The 17,015-nt window shown below is 44.2% G+C and overlaps 1 protein-coding gene across 1 annotated transcript in view; it reads right to left on the reverse strand.

Annotated features, from left to right (window-relative positions):
* Nucleotides 1-17,015, reverse strand: part of rspo2 (R-spondin 2) — an 83,356-nt gene that overhangs the window by 17,021 nt on the left and 49,320 nt on the right. Inside the window, exons 3-4 of the mRNA XM_023989350.2 lie at nt 12,497-12,640; nt 11,904-12,092 (exon numbers count right to left, since the gene is read on the reverse strand). Of these exons, the coding sequence (XP_023845118.1) occupies nt 11,904-12,092; nt 12,497-12,640 (333 nt within the window). The remainder of the gene's footprint in view (nt 1-11,903; nt 12,093-12,496; nt 12,641-17,015) is intronic.

Genomic DNA, 17,015 nt, shown 5'->3' on the forward strand with positions numbered 1-17,015 from the left:
CTACCACCACGCTAAAATGTTCTCCYGTGTTGTGTGCACTGCACATTGTCTGTCATTCCGATTGTCTTTGTCATATAGTGCTTGCATGTCTGAAAGATGTGTGTATGTTTGAGTGTAAGAGAGAGAAAGAGAGAGAGAGAGAGAAAAGACAAGAGTAGAGTAGAGTAGATAAACATAATTTACACTATGTCCTTTTCTGCTTGAGGTCTGTTTGTCTGATTGTGTCTGTGTACGTCGGCAAGTGTGTGTGTTTGTGTGTGTTTGCACGTGTGTGTGTGTGTGTATGTGTGTGTGCTAATACGTGTGTGTGTGTTGGTATGCCATGTGTGGTCTGTATGTGGTGATGGAAGCGTGTGCGGGACACAGTCAGAGAGCTGGAGGTCTGGCAGGCAGAGATGCATCCCGGGCAGGGGCCACACTGGGGCCTTTAGTGCCCTCACAGGGGCCATGGAGAACACATCCCCTCAATGCGAGTCTGTTGAAGCACCGAAGACTGCCTCCGATCTCATCTCTAGATACAGCAACCACTGACAAACCATCCAATGCCCTAAAACCTCCAATGAACCCTCAGCAGAGAACCTGGCTTTACAGCCCTAACCATGTCATGGACAATATCACACTGTGACAGTACATTTCTCCCACTTGTGAAACATGTCGATGGGGACTTGAAACGTTTTCTTTCTGCTCTGCTCCCCCTCCAGTGTGCTGCCACTTTGTTTGTTTGTGTACGTCTGTTTTTGATGGGGCTGTCGCTGTTTAGGCATGTGCCGCCTCATTTCCTCCCAGCCAGAACCTCAGACAGGGAGGCTTTCCTGATCCGTGTTATCTCGCACTCTACGCATACTGCCATGGACAGACACACACACTCGCGTACATACACACGGTCAAAAACAGACAGTCAGACATCTGGATGGGTTACTTCGTGACACACAAGTCATCTTGATTAAGCCCATTAGTAGTCTGTTGTTCCATGGATGTTTCATCGTATAACGTGTCAGATTTCGTMTTAACACGTCCTTAAAACGTCATCGCCTTACGTCCGAAAATCAAGCAATAATTAATATGGTCATCGCCGTTAAAATCAGTGAAAGAAATGCCTGGGATTTCCATGTTGCAATGTGACTACATGCGTCTAGCCGTTCGGTAAAACGACTAGTTTGCCGGGCCAAAGAGTGGGAGAAAACTCCCCCCTTCCCTCGTTCTTCCTGCTTGGAACCGACCAGATGACAATAACGTGGAGTATGGAGCCCCAGTGAGCACTAATGCACCCCCTCCTCCTCCCTTCTCCTCCACCCCCCTGGTCTTTGAAAGGCCTCCACATGTTTATGGCTCATGCCTGTGGTATGACGATGGATTCTCCATATAAAAGCCAGCAAGGATCATGGGGTGTTTCAAATATTGCTCTCCGAAGACAGTTGCTGACAAAATGACAGYGGCCATATTTATTTTGGTCAGGGAGCAGGGCACTTTGTGGGGAGTTAATCAGAGACTCCCTCCTCCGAAGCCTCCTTTGAGGAACGCAACCACGGGCAGAGAAGGACCGGAGACTACTGGTAATGACTTTCTCCTCCTGTGGAAGATTTAACACTGCGAAAATGCTCGAGAGGCAGAAAAATAAACCCAAAGTTTGGTCAGGGAACCGTCAGAATAAATCAGTATAAATCAAGTGTTGATTGGCTGTCCAGACATGCGCTTGGATAATCCATTTCCATCCGGGTTAGGAGATGCAACGAATAGTATAATAAGTGCTTATAGGAAAAGGAATGATCTATGGCACCGACTGAGGATGACTGAAGCAGAACTTCTGTGTTCATTTGTGAGTGCGACCGCAGCGTTGGCTATAACTGCCATTGGCCCAGCGCTGCAGAGGTCCCGGCCAATCCAATGACAGGTTGATGTCTTTCCTTCTGACCTGTGATCCTCTATCTGAGTCTCAGAAACACAGCAGTAAACGCTCTCTAAACTCTCTACCTCGCCATTCTAATATATTCCAAATCTCAAGCTCAGAGGTAAAATTAATGTCACACGACGCTCAACGACGTCCTCATTATCATCGAGAGCTACCTGCTCCTGAATATCCTGACTCATCACATCTTAATGAATAACCTTAATGACTCATTTCAGATACATTACATGTCACCAGCTCTGAAGAACAGCGGTGAATGGTAGATGTCAGAGGTGGACAGAGCTGCCCTGTGTCCGCGAGGAGAGGGCGAGGCGGGAAGCATCAGGGCGCGGCACTCCTGAAGGCCCCACTTCGTAGCTACCGTGTCGGCCGTGCCGWGCGGGCTAATTAAATGAAGATTAGGCCATGGCTCTCGCAGTCACAACAGGATGCCGCGTGGGGCACGCATAATCACTCTGACAGGCCAGCACCCAATTAGTGCTCTCTGTCTGCCCTGGGAAAGCACTTGGCGGCCCACTCCCGCTGGCGGGAAATACATTTATCTGGATTTTCCGTGATATTACCCGGGCCGGAGATCCTCTGTTAATCATCGGCCCCATTCCGGATYTGCCACGGAATCATCAGGACTCAGGAATCATCATCTACAAATCATTATTTTTCTTTCCTGAGAGCAGTTAAGAGGTTTGGTTGCGTGTGGTGGCAGAGGCAGAGCACTTGCTGTTTGGTTTGGACGAGGCCTGTCCCATGAACTTCTCTGTGGAGGAAAAGGAGSGCACTCCATAAGAGAGGAGTTAGCTCTTCAGTGAAAGTCTGTCAGCCTGTGTTCCGCAAACTGGCATGATGATGGCAGGAGAGGGAGCGGGGAATGTCTGACAGGCACACAAACATCCAGAAATTTGTTGGGGGATATTGGTTTTCCAAACCAACAAATACGGGCCAGAGTCAGATGCGATCAGCGGATAGCCTTTACTAGTACCTAAATCTCTTGGCTTTCTGACCGTAAACAGGTGAAATTCTGTGTGACACAGTACACATACACACACTAGAGCTTGTAAGTAAGAACTTGTATGTAAGCTTTTCACTGTATGGCTTACACCTGTTGTATTCTGTCATGTGACAAATAAACTTTGATTTGATTCGACACACACACACACACACACACACACACACACAAATCGAGCGAATCCTAGCTTGAGATTGTTGGTGTCACGGACGGTGTGTGTTACAGACAGGCGGCCGCGCTTCCTCCCAAACGGATTTGGGGCAGTCACACTGCTCAGTGCATCGTTTTACAGGAGGACCAAACCGACCGCCACACATGGTTCCCAGACGGAGACGGCCAGGAGGTCCACAGAGCTGCGTGTTCCCTACAGAACCACACTGCAGAACCACACTGGGGTAGACAAAATCTAGAAGACCCACACTAAGAGTTAGACAGAGCCTGGTCCACAGCCCTGTGTGTTCACTTCACAACCACACCGGGTTAGACAGAACCTGTGGACACACTGAGGTGGCWGCTAAACACAAAGCTGCTGYCTATCACTCCCTGTCCGATTCCATAGCTCTTTAAAAGCTGACGAAAACCTCACAGGCCTTCTAGCTTTCACCTAGCCATGTTACTTTATACGGACACTGAAATACTGAAATACTACTAATACTGAAATACTAATACTGTATAACAAGTTACATGTTACCAAAACGTTCAACTTTTTTCATAGGCTGTGATGATTTCTCTACAGGAAAAAAAAAAAGTACAGTACACATACAGTATGCATTGCACAATTGTACAGACACACACAAGTGGTTTTCCAATGAGAAGCATTTGCTGCCTGGCCAAAGGCAAGGCAAGTGCTCGGGGCCTGTTCGGAGAAGTTTAGCTAAGTGTATGATTGATGATAGTGTGATGGAGAGCTTGGCCTCAGATGAGCTCTACAGCAGAGAAGGTTTCTCCTCTTACACACAGGGGAGATCATTATCCCCCACCACACTGGCCTACAACTTCTGCTCCTCTCCGCTTCCAGCACAGGTACCTAACCCAATGACCATAGACAATCATTATGGGGTCTCTCTTTCTCTAACAGTCTACCTTACACTCTCCAAATCCACCCTGTCGCCATGGTGCCCCGGGAGTCTTGCTCATCTCACGTCTCCGTCTTCCTGTGGCTAGAAAAGATCCACTCTGGGCTGACTAATTCATTATTTCGCGTATTTACACAGAAAATGCAAAACAAGAGATACACAAATGTYACGCTTGTCAATGACAACTAGGGACTTCGGAGCCGTCTGTCAATCTGAAAGCGGATTTGCAGAGCAGTAGGAAAATGAGCCAATGAGTTTAATGTCGTGTTTGTGTAAAACCTTACTACTCAGCCTAATCCAAAAACTACAGAGAGCGTACACATTTAAAGTTGTTTACACAACATCTGATACTATTAAAAATGGATAACCATCACTTGGAGGTTAGGAGAAAGGGGAGGGTGGGCTGACTGCAATGAATTTAAGCAGAAAGAGGAAGTTAGTGTAAGGAGGTAGAGAGAGAGTGGGTGAAAGAGAGAGGTAGAGAGAGAGTAGAGAGCGAGAGAGAGATGGATATGGAGAGATCTACTTGTTACATCCCTGTTCGTAAACAAGAGTCTGATGACAGGATTAGTGTTTATTTATTTTTATGATTGAGGTGAAATCTCCTGAGGGAGAATCCTAATGGCGTCAATCTGAGCAGCCTCAGACTCCAGAGAGAGAGAGAGAGGCCCAAGAGCAGAATTTAGACAGCTGGAAGTGAATAATAGAACACATACAGTTGAAGTCGGAAGTTTACAAACACTCAAGTTTGGAGTCATTAAAACTCGTTTTTCAACCACTCCACAAATGTCTTGTTAACAAACTATAGTTTTGGCAAGTCGGTTAGAACATCTACTTCGTGCATGACGCAAGTAATTTTTCCAACAATTGTTTACAGACAGATTATTTCACTGTATCACAATTCCAGTGGGTCAGAAGTTTACATACGCTAAGTTGACTGTGCCTTAAAACAGCTTGGAAAATTCCCGAAAATGAGGTCATGGCTTTAGAAGCTTCTGATAGGCTAATGACAATTTGAGTCAATTAGAGGTGTACCTGTGGATGTATTTCAAGGCCTACCTTCAAACTCAGTGCCTCTTTGCTTGACATCATGGAAATCTAAAGAAATCAGCCAAGACTCAGAAAAAAATTTGGAGACCTCCACAAGTCTGGTTCATCCTTGAGAGCAATTTCCAAATGCCTGAAGGTACCACGTTCATCTGTCAAACAATAGTACGCAAGTATAAACACCATGGGACCACGCAGCCGTCATACCGCTCAGGAAAGAGGCGCGTTCTGTCTAGTAGAGATGACGTACTTTGGTGGAAAAGTGCAAATCAATCCCAGAACAACAGCAAAGGACCTTGTGAAGATGCTGGAGGAAACAGGTACAAAAGTATTTATATCACAAGTAAAACGAGTCCTATATCGACATAACCTGAAAGGCCGCTCAGCAAGGAAGAAGCCACTGTTACAAAACGCCATAAAAAGACAGACTACGGTTTGCAACTGCACATTGGGGACAAAGATCGTACTTTTTGGAGAAATGTCCTCTGGTCTGATGAAACAAAAATAGAACTGCTGCAGGAGGGACTGGTGCACTTCGCAAAATAGATGGCTTCATGAGGGAGGAAAAATATGTGGATATATTGAAGCAACATCTCAAGACATCAGTCGGGATGTAAAGCTTGGTCGCAAATGGGTCTTCCAAATGGACAATGACCCCAAGCATACTTCTAAAGTTGTGGCAAAATGGCTTAAGGACAACAAAGTCAAGGTATTGGAGTGGCCATCACAAAGCCCTGACCTCAATTTTATAGAAAATTTGTGGGCAGAACTGAAAAAGCGTGTGCGAGCAAGGAGGCCTACAAACCTGACTCAGTTACACTAGCTCTGTCAGGAGGATATGGGCCAAAATTCACCCGAGTTATTGTGGGAAGCTTGTGGAAGGCTACCAGAAACGTTTGACCCAAGTTAAACAATTTAAAGGCAATGCTACAAAATACTAATTGAGTGTATGTAAACTTCTGACCCACTGAGAATGTGATGAAAGAAAAGCTGAAATAAATAACTCTACTATTATTCTGACATTTCACATTCTTAAAATAAAGTGGTGATCCTAACTGACCTAAGACAGGGCATTTTTACTAGGATTAAATGTCAGGAATTGTGAAAAACTGAGTTTAAATGTATTTGGCGACTTCAACGGTACATTGACTATTGGCGGAGTGAGGTCAAAGGTCAGAGAAAGATGGAATGATATCAAGCATTGGAAAGAGACTTCACTGAATACAGTGCCTTGCAAAAGTTTCATTTGGATTTCATGTAATGGACATACACAGCATAGTCCAAATTGTTGAAGTGAAATTTAAAAAATTACTTGTTTCAAAAACTTTTAAAAAATGCTATGAAGCCCCTAAATAAGATCTGGTGCAACCAAATACCTTCAGAAGTCACATAATTAGTTAAATAAAGTCCATCTGTGTGAAATCTAAGTGTCACATGATATGTCACATGATCTCAGTATATATACACCTGTTCTCAAAGGCCCCAGAGTCTGCAACACCACTGAGCAAGAGGCACCACCAAGCAAGCGACACTATTAAGACCAAGGAGCTCTCCAAACAGGTCAGGGACTAAGTTACGGAGAAGTACAGATCAGGCTTGGGTTACAAAAAAATATCCGGAACTTTGAGCATCCTATGGAGCACCATTAAATCCCTTATTAAAAAATTGAAAGAATATGGCACCACAACAAACCTGCCAAGAGAGGGATGCACAACAAAACTCACAGACCAGGCAAGGAGGGCATTAATCAGAGAGGCAACAAAGAGACCAAAGATAACCCTGAAGGAGCTGCAAAGCTCCACAGCGGAGATTGGAGTATCTGTCCATAGGACCACCTTAAGCTGTACACTCCACAGAGCTGTGGGGATGTTTTTCATCGGCAGGTAAATACAGGGAAATTCTTGAAGGAAACCTGTTTGTCTTCCAGAGATTTGAGACTGGGACGGAGGTTCACCTTCCAGCAGGACAATGACCCTAAGCATACTGCTAAAGCAACACTCGAGTGGTTTTAGGGGAAACATTTAAATGTCTTGGAATGGCCTAGTTAAAGCCCAGACCTAAATCCAATTGAGAATCTGTGGTATGTACACCAGCGGAACCCATCCAACTTGAAGGAGCTGGAGCAGTTTTGCCTTGAAGAATGGGCAAAAATCCCAGTGGCTAGATGTGCCAAGCTTATAGAGACATACCCCAAGAGACTTGCAGCTGTAATTGCTGCAAAAGGTGTCTCTACAAAGTATTGACTTTGGGGGGGTGAATAGTTATGCACGCTCAAGTTCAGTTTTTTTGTCTTATTTGTAGTTTGTTTCACAATAAAAAATATTTTGCATCTTCAAAGTGGTAGGCATGTTGTGTAAATCAAATGATACAACCCCCCATCTTACTTCCAGGTTGTAAGGCAACAAAATAGGAAAAATGTCAAGGGGGGTGAAACTTTCGCAAGCCACTGTACTTAACCCATTTAAAAGACCCCAAACAAAGCAAAACCTTGAAGCTGAAATCCTCAATAGTGACACTGCCACGCCCATTTGCAATATTATAACAAAGAAGTTACTGCAAACAACAAATACTGTTTTTCCCCCCTCTGAAATCATTGCATCATATGTACATCAATTGTTTTTACCATGCTGCGCGACGTCTCTTCAGCTTGGCAACAAAAACAATAACAATGGTGGTGGGGTGAACATTGTCACGCTTGTTGAAATGAGTGGACCAAGGCGCAGCGTGCGTAGAGTTCCACATTATATTTAATAGTGAAACTTACAACCAAAACAACAACAAATATAACAACCATGCAGTAATGCCGTGCACAAGGCAACTAAACACAAACAAGATCTCACAAACAACAGGTGGGAAAAGGCTGCCTAAATATGATCCCCAATCAGAGACAACGATAGACAGCTGCCTCTGATTGGGAACCATGCCAGGCCAACATAGAAAATGAAAAACTAGAATGCCCACCCTAATCACCCTGATCTAACCAAATAGAGAAATAAAAGGATCTCTAAGGTCAGGGCGTGACAACTGTGCTGTTTCCGCCTAATGCAGATTTAATCTTCAACTAAATACAGAATTAGTAATCATAGCCTGGCAAATGAAACAGGACGCCATAAAAAAAACATGGCTGGCCAGAGCGACTATGTCATCACTGTGGGTCGGGAGAAATAGAAATTGAAGAACACTTTCTAATCTTCTGCCCCAAATACATATTGGTTAGAGATTCCTTCATCACCAAATGAAAAATGTAAATGTCCACATTCACAGAACAATCAAACAAAGAGAAACTTATACTCTATACTTTTGGGGGAAAGGTCTGATGTGTATGAGTTTGCAGCACAATATGTCACAGCTTGCCACAAGCTAAGGGAAGAAACATTACATTTGTTTGTACAAATTTCTTCAAGTACTATAATAGACCATTTTGTTTCTTGAATTAGATTTCTGAACATGTTTTTTTCCCAATTCTTATTGTTGTGTATCACTTTGCTTTGGCAACATTGACCTTGTCATCAAGCCATTAAAGCATATTGAGTTTGAGAGAGAGACAGAGAGAGACAGAGAGAGACAGAGAGAGACAGAGAGAGACAGAGACAGAGACAAGAGAGAGAAGAGAGAGAAGAGAGAGAAGAGAGAGAGAGAGAGACAGAGAGACAGAGAGAGAGAGAGAGAGAGAGAGAGAGAGAGAGAGAGAGAGAGAGAGAGACAGAGAGAGATGTACTTGTCACATGCCTGTTTGTAAACCAGTGGATCTGATGACAGGATTGCTGGGAAATCTCCTGAGGGAGAATCCTAATAGCTTCAATATTGAGCAGGTTCAGACTCCAGAGACGAGGAGTAAGTGCACAGAAAGAGACGGCGATGGAGAGAGAGGGGAGAGAAAGCGGGAGACTGCGAAAGCGCGCGTGCGAGAGAGAGAAAAGTCAGTGTGTCATTGCAAAGGCCAATGGAACAGCTATTAATAAGGCATGTTTATGGCCCTTTCAGCAGACCACCCTGGGGAGAGAGGAGAGGATGGAAGCAACAGAACAGCAGTCTGTCTACCTACCCTGAGGGAGGGAAGAGGTGAGTAGAAGAAGACTGGCACCCAACACTGTATTTCTGATCAATTTGATGTTATTTTAATGGACAATTTTTGGGGGCTTTTCTTTACAAAACAAGGACATTTCTAAGTGACCCCAAACTTTTGAACGGTAGTATATATATTTCCTGTCTCATTTTAATAGTTAGCAATCTAATCCAATACTTATCCAAAATACTGGTGTTCAATGGGAAGAAATTACATGCAGTCCAAATGATATTTTTTTAACCCATCCTTTCTTTCTTTCGTGTCAATCGCGATTCTCCTCTAGTTCACACTCTGACTTATTTTCTTGTTGTATTGTTGTAAATGTATATTTAGAAGAAAAAACATACTTTGTGGTTATAGCCTGGGAATAATCCTATTTACGTCTTGAGACGTAATTTGTTATATTGCGGAGCAAAGCCATGGTGTATTAGATAGCATTGGAGGGCCTTACTGCCCAAAGTCCCTGGAATCTGTTGTAATTTAAGAGGTCAACTGGGAGGTATTTAATAATGAACCCGGGCGTAATGAGGCCTTTCCATGAACCTCTTGATCTTCATCCACCGGCTTGGACCACTTCCTGGTCACCTGCACACCAAAGGGAAATACAGACATTCCTCCCATTGGATTACTCTTTATTATCACTTATGGGAAGTGATTATTTTTACAATGTCAGTTGGTCTGGAACTGGGACTGGGTCTATGCTGCCTGCCTGAAATGAATCTCTGCGCTGTGTGGAACCCTGAGTATTTCTTCTTCTTTGCTTTCTTGGCATTCCCTTATCCCGCTCGACTTAAATGGCTTCCATTTGACATAGTATTTATTTAAACAGCTTGACATGGACAAGTCTTTCGTTTCACAGGCTTAGTTTTGGGGGGTAGGATTTTTCACTACCACTTGGGGTACAGCGGCTTGACGGCCGGGGAGTTCAGAGTGCCGTTTAAGTCTAAAACTCAACTTTATGACACAAGCCACCTCTGCCATTCTTGTAACCAAAAAGAGCACACAGCGACGACAACAGACAACTTTACCTACACAACTCAATTTAGGCCATGGACCATTCCCGTGGACATTGAATGGGGTGAAGACACTAATAGATGACCGTATCAAACATAAGACAGGAGTGATAAGGGAGGTCGACGTTAGAGGCCCCCACACTTGGTTTATACAAGCAAGCAGATGCATAGCTTTGCTATGCATTCAATTAAGACTTTTCACAAAACTCCCCATCACTGACCTCAGACTAGATAATTGATGCCAGTAACACAGGCCCAACAATGCCAGGTTTTAATTCAAGAAGACCATAAAATACTTTGGAAAAGGTCAAGCAAGCAGTGCTAAATTAAGAGGGGGAAATTCCTAAAGAAAAACAGGACGGGATAGGAACACATAATCACCCCACTGGGCACACAGTATTTGAATCAATTTTGTTTCCACATTATTTCAATGTTTCCACGTAATTTTCACTGGGCACAGACGTTAATTCAACGTCTATTCCACATTGGTTCCACGCACATGGCCCAGCTAGAGTCAAGAAACTTCCCAGTGGGACAGTTTCCAAGCCAGAAAGCACTGCCTGCCTCAATATTGCTGCAATATGAGAGACAATCATGGTTTATTTCAAGTTGATTTACTCTCTCACCACCTCACTAAACGGTACTCTGATTTAACATGCAATACCAAAAATGTAGGACAATCCTGGAGAAAGGAGGATATTTTCCTGCTTTTGTTGAACAACATTATTTTTCATAATTTTTCAGGAAGGCTTGAACCAAATCTGCCATTCTGTCACTATAACTCCTATATCTCCTTGTTTTGCCTAAGGAAGTGTATATATCCTAAACCAAAATCCTATTGGCTGAGTTAGGGACATATTTGAGTTAGGGACAGCTTTTCTGTCATCACGTTGTCAATAAGCACACTTGAACGAGGCCATCACTCTAAAATGGTGTGTTTGGATCATCTGTGAAGAACTGAACACTTTCAGGCAAAATATTTTCCTAGCTGTATTTACACAAAAAATATTTCCAGATCTGACTTCTCATTTAATGGTCGACATACATGCTGTGCGTACCGCAAATAACTTTCAAATGGACATGAGGAAACAGAGAGTGCCATTGAGGAAACCTGCAGTTCATACTTTGAAGAATGCCACTGAAGAGAGGGAGAGAGAGAGAAAAATATACCCAGAAAAACCTGGTGAGCTGGCTTGAATGGGGCGGCCATGGAAAAATACTGATATTTCATGCATGAAAATGCCACTGTGAACCTAAAAACCAAAAGGTAAAAAAAAAGGCAGAAAGAGGTGGGTTTGTGTTTGAGGGACACGTAGAGTTAATGTGGGCTAGAGCAGCAGACATACCTGGTGGGTCTCTGAGACCAGAAAGGGGAAATGGTTTCTCCCAAGAGAGGGTTCTGGCCCCATACCCTAGATACAAGTCTCTAAAGCACAGGTGTCAAACTCATTCCACGGACGGTCGAGTGTCTGCAGGTTTTCGCTCCTCCCTTGTACTTGATTGATGAATTAAAGTCCCTAATTAGTAAGGAACTCCCCTTACCTGGTTGTCTAGGCCTTAATTGAAAGGAAAAAAACAAAAACCTGCAGACACTAGGCCCTCCATGGAATGAGTTTGACACCCCTGCTCTAAAGCCCTATAATCCTTGAGGTGAGGCTAGATTTGCACATGACAAACACACCACAGACCAAAAAACACCATAAAGATAGAGATGGATGACACAAACACACACACACACATTATCCATCTACCCACCCAAACAGCTGTCTGCCAATACGGTGTTACGTCTTACCTCTCCTGCAGTGCCTAATGGCCATTTTGCATCTCTTGGACTCGGCGATGGTGGGGCAGGGTATCGTGTCCTTGGGTGGCTTCTTCACAATGTGCCGCGTCCGCGTCTCCAGACCCCACTTGAAGCCGCAGGTTTTGTTTCTCCTGTTGCAGGACCCCCACTCGCTCCACTGGCCCACCTCGCAGCCCTCTGCGTGGGGAGAGACATGAGTCATTAAAAGGGTAACACCGGGGATACTCGATGGAGGGTCCAAATCAAGGTTTACTACAGTACATAGTGAAAAAACTAGGATGGCCATAACCTCTTGGTGTGTGGTCCTTTCCATCCTTCTACTGTTTCATTTAAAAACATATACAAGAGGTTAGAAGGTTAAAGACTGTTGGGTAAAGTCAATCAGTTCTAGGAGATCCTGCCTCAATGTGATCCACATTGTTGACTTTCCACATTTCAAACACAGTATGAATTACTCCAAAAAGGCACCCTATTCCCTATATAGTGCACTACTTTGGACCAGAACCCAGTAATGCACTACATAGGGAATAGGGAGCTATTTCAGATGCACATACAGTATGTCTTTGTTTTTTCCCTTTTACCTCCACACTCCATGGTGTCCTCCAGGGGCGCAAAGCCTTCGGGGCACTTCTCGGAGCAGCGCCCTTTGTGCAGGTAAAACCCTGCCTTGCACTTCGTGCAGAAGTCTTTACTGAAGCAGGACTCACAGTTATCTATCCTGCACCCTGTGGGAGGAAGAGGAGACAAGATGAGAGGCGATGCTGGGAGAGGAGGGGAAGTGAAGTGAGGAGAGGTCTCGGCAAAGGCCTGGGCTAGGCAGCGGCACAGTACAGTATTCACTCATACCATCTGGAGTTGATAGAAGAGTAAGGGGGTTTGGGGAAGGAGATGGAGTTCTTGAAAGGATAACCCCCCCCCCCCCCCCCYCCAAAAGAAAGCCTCTGTGTTGATGTCCTGTGAATTAGATAATCATATATCTCCAGGGCTGTGCTGTATTTCAGCACACTCGGTTTTCAGTGTGAGCGGGGGAAGAGTGTGAACTGTGAAATAACAACAGCAAAGTTAGTGAAACATTACCTCACTGTGACCGCTTTCAACACAGGCAGGAAAACATATCACTAGCCTGACATCCAACAATCTGGAGACAAGACAGAGGTCTGGGCCTCTGGTTCTCATGTCCTAGCCACAAATGGGTTTGAGGGATTCTATTTTGTTTTTGTTTTAAATATTTTTTTTTACTTCACTAGGGTAGGGGGCACTATTTTCACTTCCGGATGAAAAGCATGCCCAAAGTAAACTGCCTGCTACCCAGGCCCAGAAGCTAGGATATGCATATAATTGGTATATTTGGATAGGAAATACTCTAAAGTTTCCAAAACTGTTAAAATAATGTCTGTGAGTATAACAGAACTGATATGGCAGGCAAAAACCTGAGACAAATCCATCCAGGAAGTGGGATTTTTTTTATTTTTGTAGTTTTCTATTGAATGCCATTACAGTATCCATTGACTTAGGACTCAAATTGCACTTCCTATGGCTTCCACTCGATGTCAACAGTCTTTAGAATTTGTTTCAGGCTTGTATTCTGAAAAATGAGTGAGTAAGAGCACTCTGAATGAGTGGACACTGCAGTGGCCCAGAGCTTTTTCATGCGCGAGACCGAGAGGCCTTTCTTGTTTACCTTTTATATTGACGACGTTATTGTCCGGTTGAAATATTATCGATTATTTAGGCTAAAAACAACCTGAGGATTGATTATAAACATCGTTTGACATGTTTCTACTAACTTTACGGATACTATTTGGATTTTTCGTCTGCCTGTTGTGACTGCGTTTGAGTCTTTGGATTACTGAACAAAACGCGCAAGGTTTTTGGATATAAACATGGACTTTATCGAACAAAATGAACATTTATTGAGTAAATGGGAGTCTCGTGAGTGCAACCATATGAAGATCATCAAAGGTAAGTGATTAACTTTATCACTATTTCTGACTTGTGTAACTCCTCTACTTGGCTGGTTACTGTTTGTAATGACTTGTCTGCTGGGCGCTGTTCTCAGATAATCGCATGGTATGCTTTCGCCGTAAAGCCTTTTTGAAATCTGACACCGTGGTTGGATTAACAAGAAGTTCATCTTTAAACCGATGTATAACACTTGTATGCTTCATTAATTTTTATAATGAGTATTTCTGTTTTTGGCGCTCTGCAATTTCACTGGATGTTGGTCAGGTGGGACGCTACCGTCCCACGTACCCTAGTGAGGTTTTTAAGCAAGTTAGTGTTACCCATGCTTCCAACTTATGTTTGATATGGTTCATTCTAAGCTTAGTGTTATCAGACATTGCATCATTGATGGTAAGAAGGAACTTTTGTGATTAGGAAGTTAGTTTGGGTTGGGGAACAAAAACATTGCAAGCCCCTGCCAAACTAACTAACCAACACTGATGTCTTTGGTGAGAAACACAACGCCACACTTATCGTCCCACGCCCCACCCTGCCGGGCTGAAACACAGAACTGTGCGGCGAGGGCGATGTGTCATAAAGCCTTTTACTCTGCAAATAGCACTTTCAGGCAGGGGCCCAAATTACACGAGCTGCACCGACGGGTCGACGCACTGGGCTGCATGATTAAAAGGAAGCCCTCACCCGAGCTGTCTAATTTATGACACTGCTCAGAATCCCTAAGTGACCTGATTGGTTGGCTAACCCCAATCTATATTAGAGGAGGCTGGTGGGAGGACCTATAGGAGGACCGGCTAATTGGAATGGCTGGAATGGAATTAATGGAACGTATCAAGCATATCAAACATATAGAAACCACATGTTTGACTCTGTTCCATCAATTCCATTTCAGCCATTACAATGAGCCCATCCTCCTATAGCTCCTCCCACCAGCCTCCACTGGCCTATAGGCTAGCCAACTAGCAGCAGTCATCTCGATCACTCGCTCTACTAGGCTTTCGCAGGTATGGTGGTGGCATCTGGTCTTCTCTGTGTCTCCCGGAGAGTCACCATGTGCGCATGTGAGTGTGTGATTGTGTGTTGAAGTAATTATCCACATGTAACAGATGCAGAGTACAAGGCCCAAGACTCTTTTATCTAGGACCCGTTTGCGGGCCCGGAGAAGGTTCTCACAATCACGCCCCTTAATTACACCATCTCCAGCTAACCATCAGGCCTCCTCTGCTCGCTCTGCATTCCTCCGCAACGACAGAGGTCCCGCAGAACTTAATTTTTTACAGAAACTTTGTTTGCAATTAACGAGATCATACGTTTCCTGTAGTTCTTGACCAGGTTTGCACACACTGCAGCAGGGATTTTGGCCACTCCTCCTACAGACCTTCTCCAGATCTTCAGGTTTCGGGCTGTCGCTGGCAATACGGACTTTCAGCTCCTCCAAAGATTTTCTATTGGGTTCAGGTCTGGAGACTGGTCTGGAGGCCACTCCAGGACCTTGAGATGCTTCTTACGGAGCCACTCCTTAGTTGCCCTGGCTGGTGTGTTTCGGGTCGTTGTCATGCTGGAAGACCCAGCACCACTTTCAATGCTCTTACTGAGGGAAGGAGGTTGTGGCAAAGATCTCGCGATACATGGCCCATCCATCCTCCCCTCAATACGGTGCAGTCGTCCTGTCCCCTTGCAGAAAAACATCCCCAAAGAATGATGTTTCCACCTCCATGCTTCACGGTTGGGATGGTGTTCTTGGGGTTGTACTCATTCCTTTTCTTCCTCCAAACACGGCGAGTGGAGTTTAGACCAAAAAGTCTATTTTTGTCTCATCAGACCATATGACTTCTCCCATTCCTCCTCCTGGATCATCCAGATGGTCATTGGCAATTCAGACGGGCTGGACATGCGCTGGCTTGAGCAGGGGGACCTTGCGTGCGCTGGCAGGACTTTAATCCATGACGGCGTAGTGTGTTACTAATGGTTTTCTTTGAGATTGTGGTCCCAGCTCTCTTCAGGTCATTGACCAGGTCCTGCCGGTGTAGTTCTGGCCTGATCCTCACCTTCCTCAGGATCATTGATGCCCCAGAGGTGAGATCTTACATGGAGCCCCAGACGAGGTGATTGACCGTCATCTTGAACTTCTTCCATTTGCTAATAATTGCGCCAATAGTTGTTGCCTTCTCATCAAGCTGCTTGCCTATTGTCCTGTAGCCCACCCGCTTGTGCAGGTCTACAATTTTATCCCTGATGTCCTTAACACGCTCTCTGGTCTTGGCCATTGTGGAGAGGTTGGAGTCTGTTTGATTGAGTGTGTGGACGGTGTTTTTTATACAGGTAACGAGTGCTCAAACAGGTGCATGTTAATACGGTTGAGAGAACAGGAGGGCTTTAAAGAAAAAATCAAGGTCTGTGAGAGCCGGAATTCTTACTGGTTGGTAGGTGATCAAATACTTATGTCATGCAATAAAATGCAAATTAATTACTTAAAATCATACAATGTGATTTTCTGGATTTTTGTTTTAGTTCCGTATCCTCACAGTTGAAGTGTACCTATGATAAAAATTACAGACCTCTACATGCTTTGTAAGTAGGAAAACCTGCAAACGGCAGTGTATCAAATACTTGTTCTCCCCACTGTAATATATACTTATGTATAATATACATATTTTTATTTTTTCTCATTTGAACTCACTGGATAATAAGCCTACAGTAGGCCTATATATCTGCATCAGGAAATTATTCATTAAACTTTGGGGGTGATAATCAAGCATTATGCCAATGACCAGCCAGAGAGCGATAGATATGTATTAGGTAAAGAATCACGAAAGTGTGGATGCTGGGATTCGAACATTTGTCATTCCTGTCCATCTTTTTCAGAAGGTGGCGACGGGACAGCGCAATGGTGTGTCCCCAACCAAACTCTGATTTGAGTGTGGGTTAGTGTATTGTGACATGTTTGTTTGTGTGTGTGTGTGTCTGTTGCATATGTGTGTGTGTGTATGTATATGTGTGTATAATTATATGTGTGGTGTATATGGTTGTGTGTTCATTATGTGCGTTGTGTGTTGTCGTGTGTATTATGTGTGTGTTTTGCAGGAGTTTGTTTGACTGGTCAGGATTGGAAAAGCTGAAGAGACAGAGTGAGTGGGT

This window comes from Salvelinus sp. IW2-2015, linkage group LG6.1, assembly GCF_002910315.2.
Source record: "Salvelinus sp. IW2-2015 linkage group LG6.1, ASM291031v2, whole genome shotgun sequence".
Classification (NCBI taxonomy): domain Eukaryota; kingdom Metazoa; phylum Chordata; class Actinopteri; order Salmoniformes; family Salmonidae; genus Salvelinus; species Salvelinus sp. IW2-2015.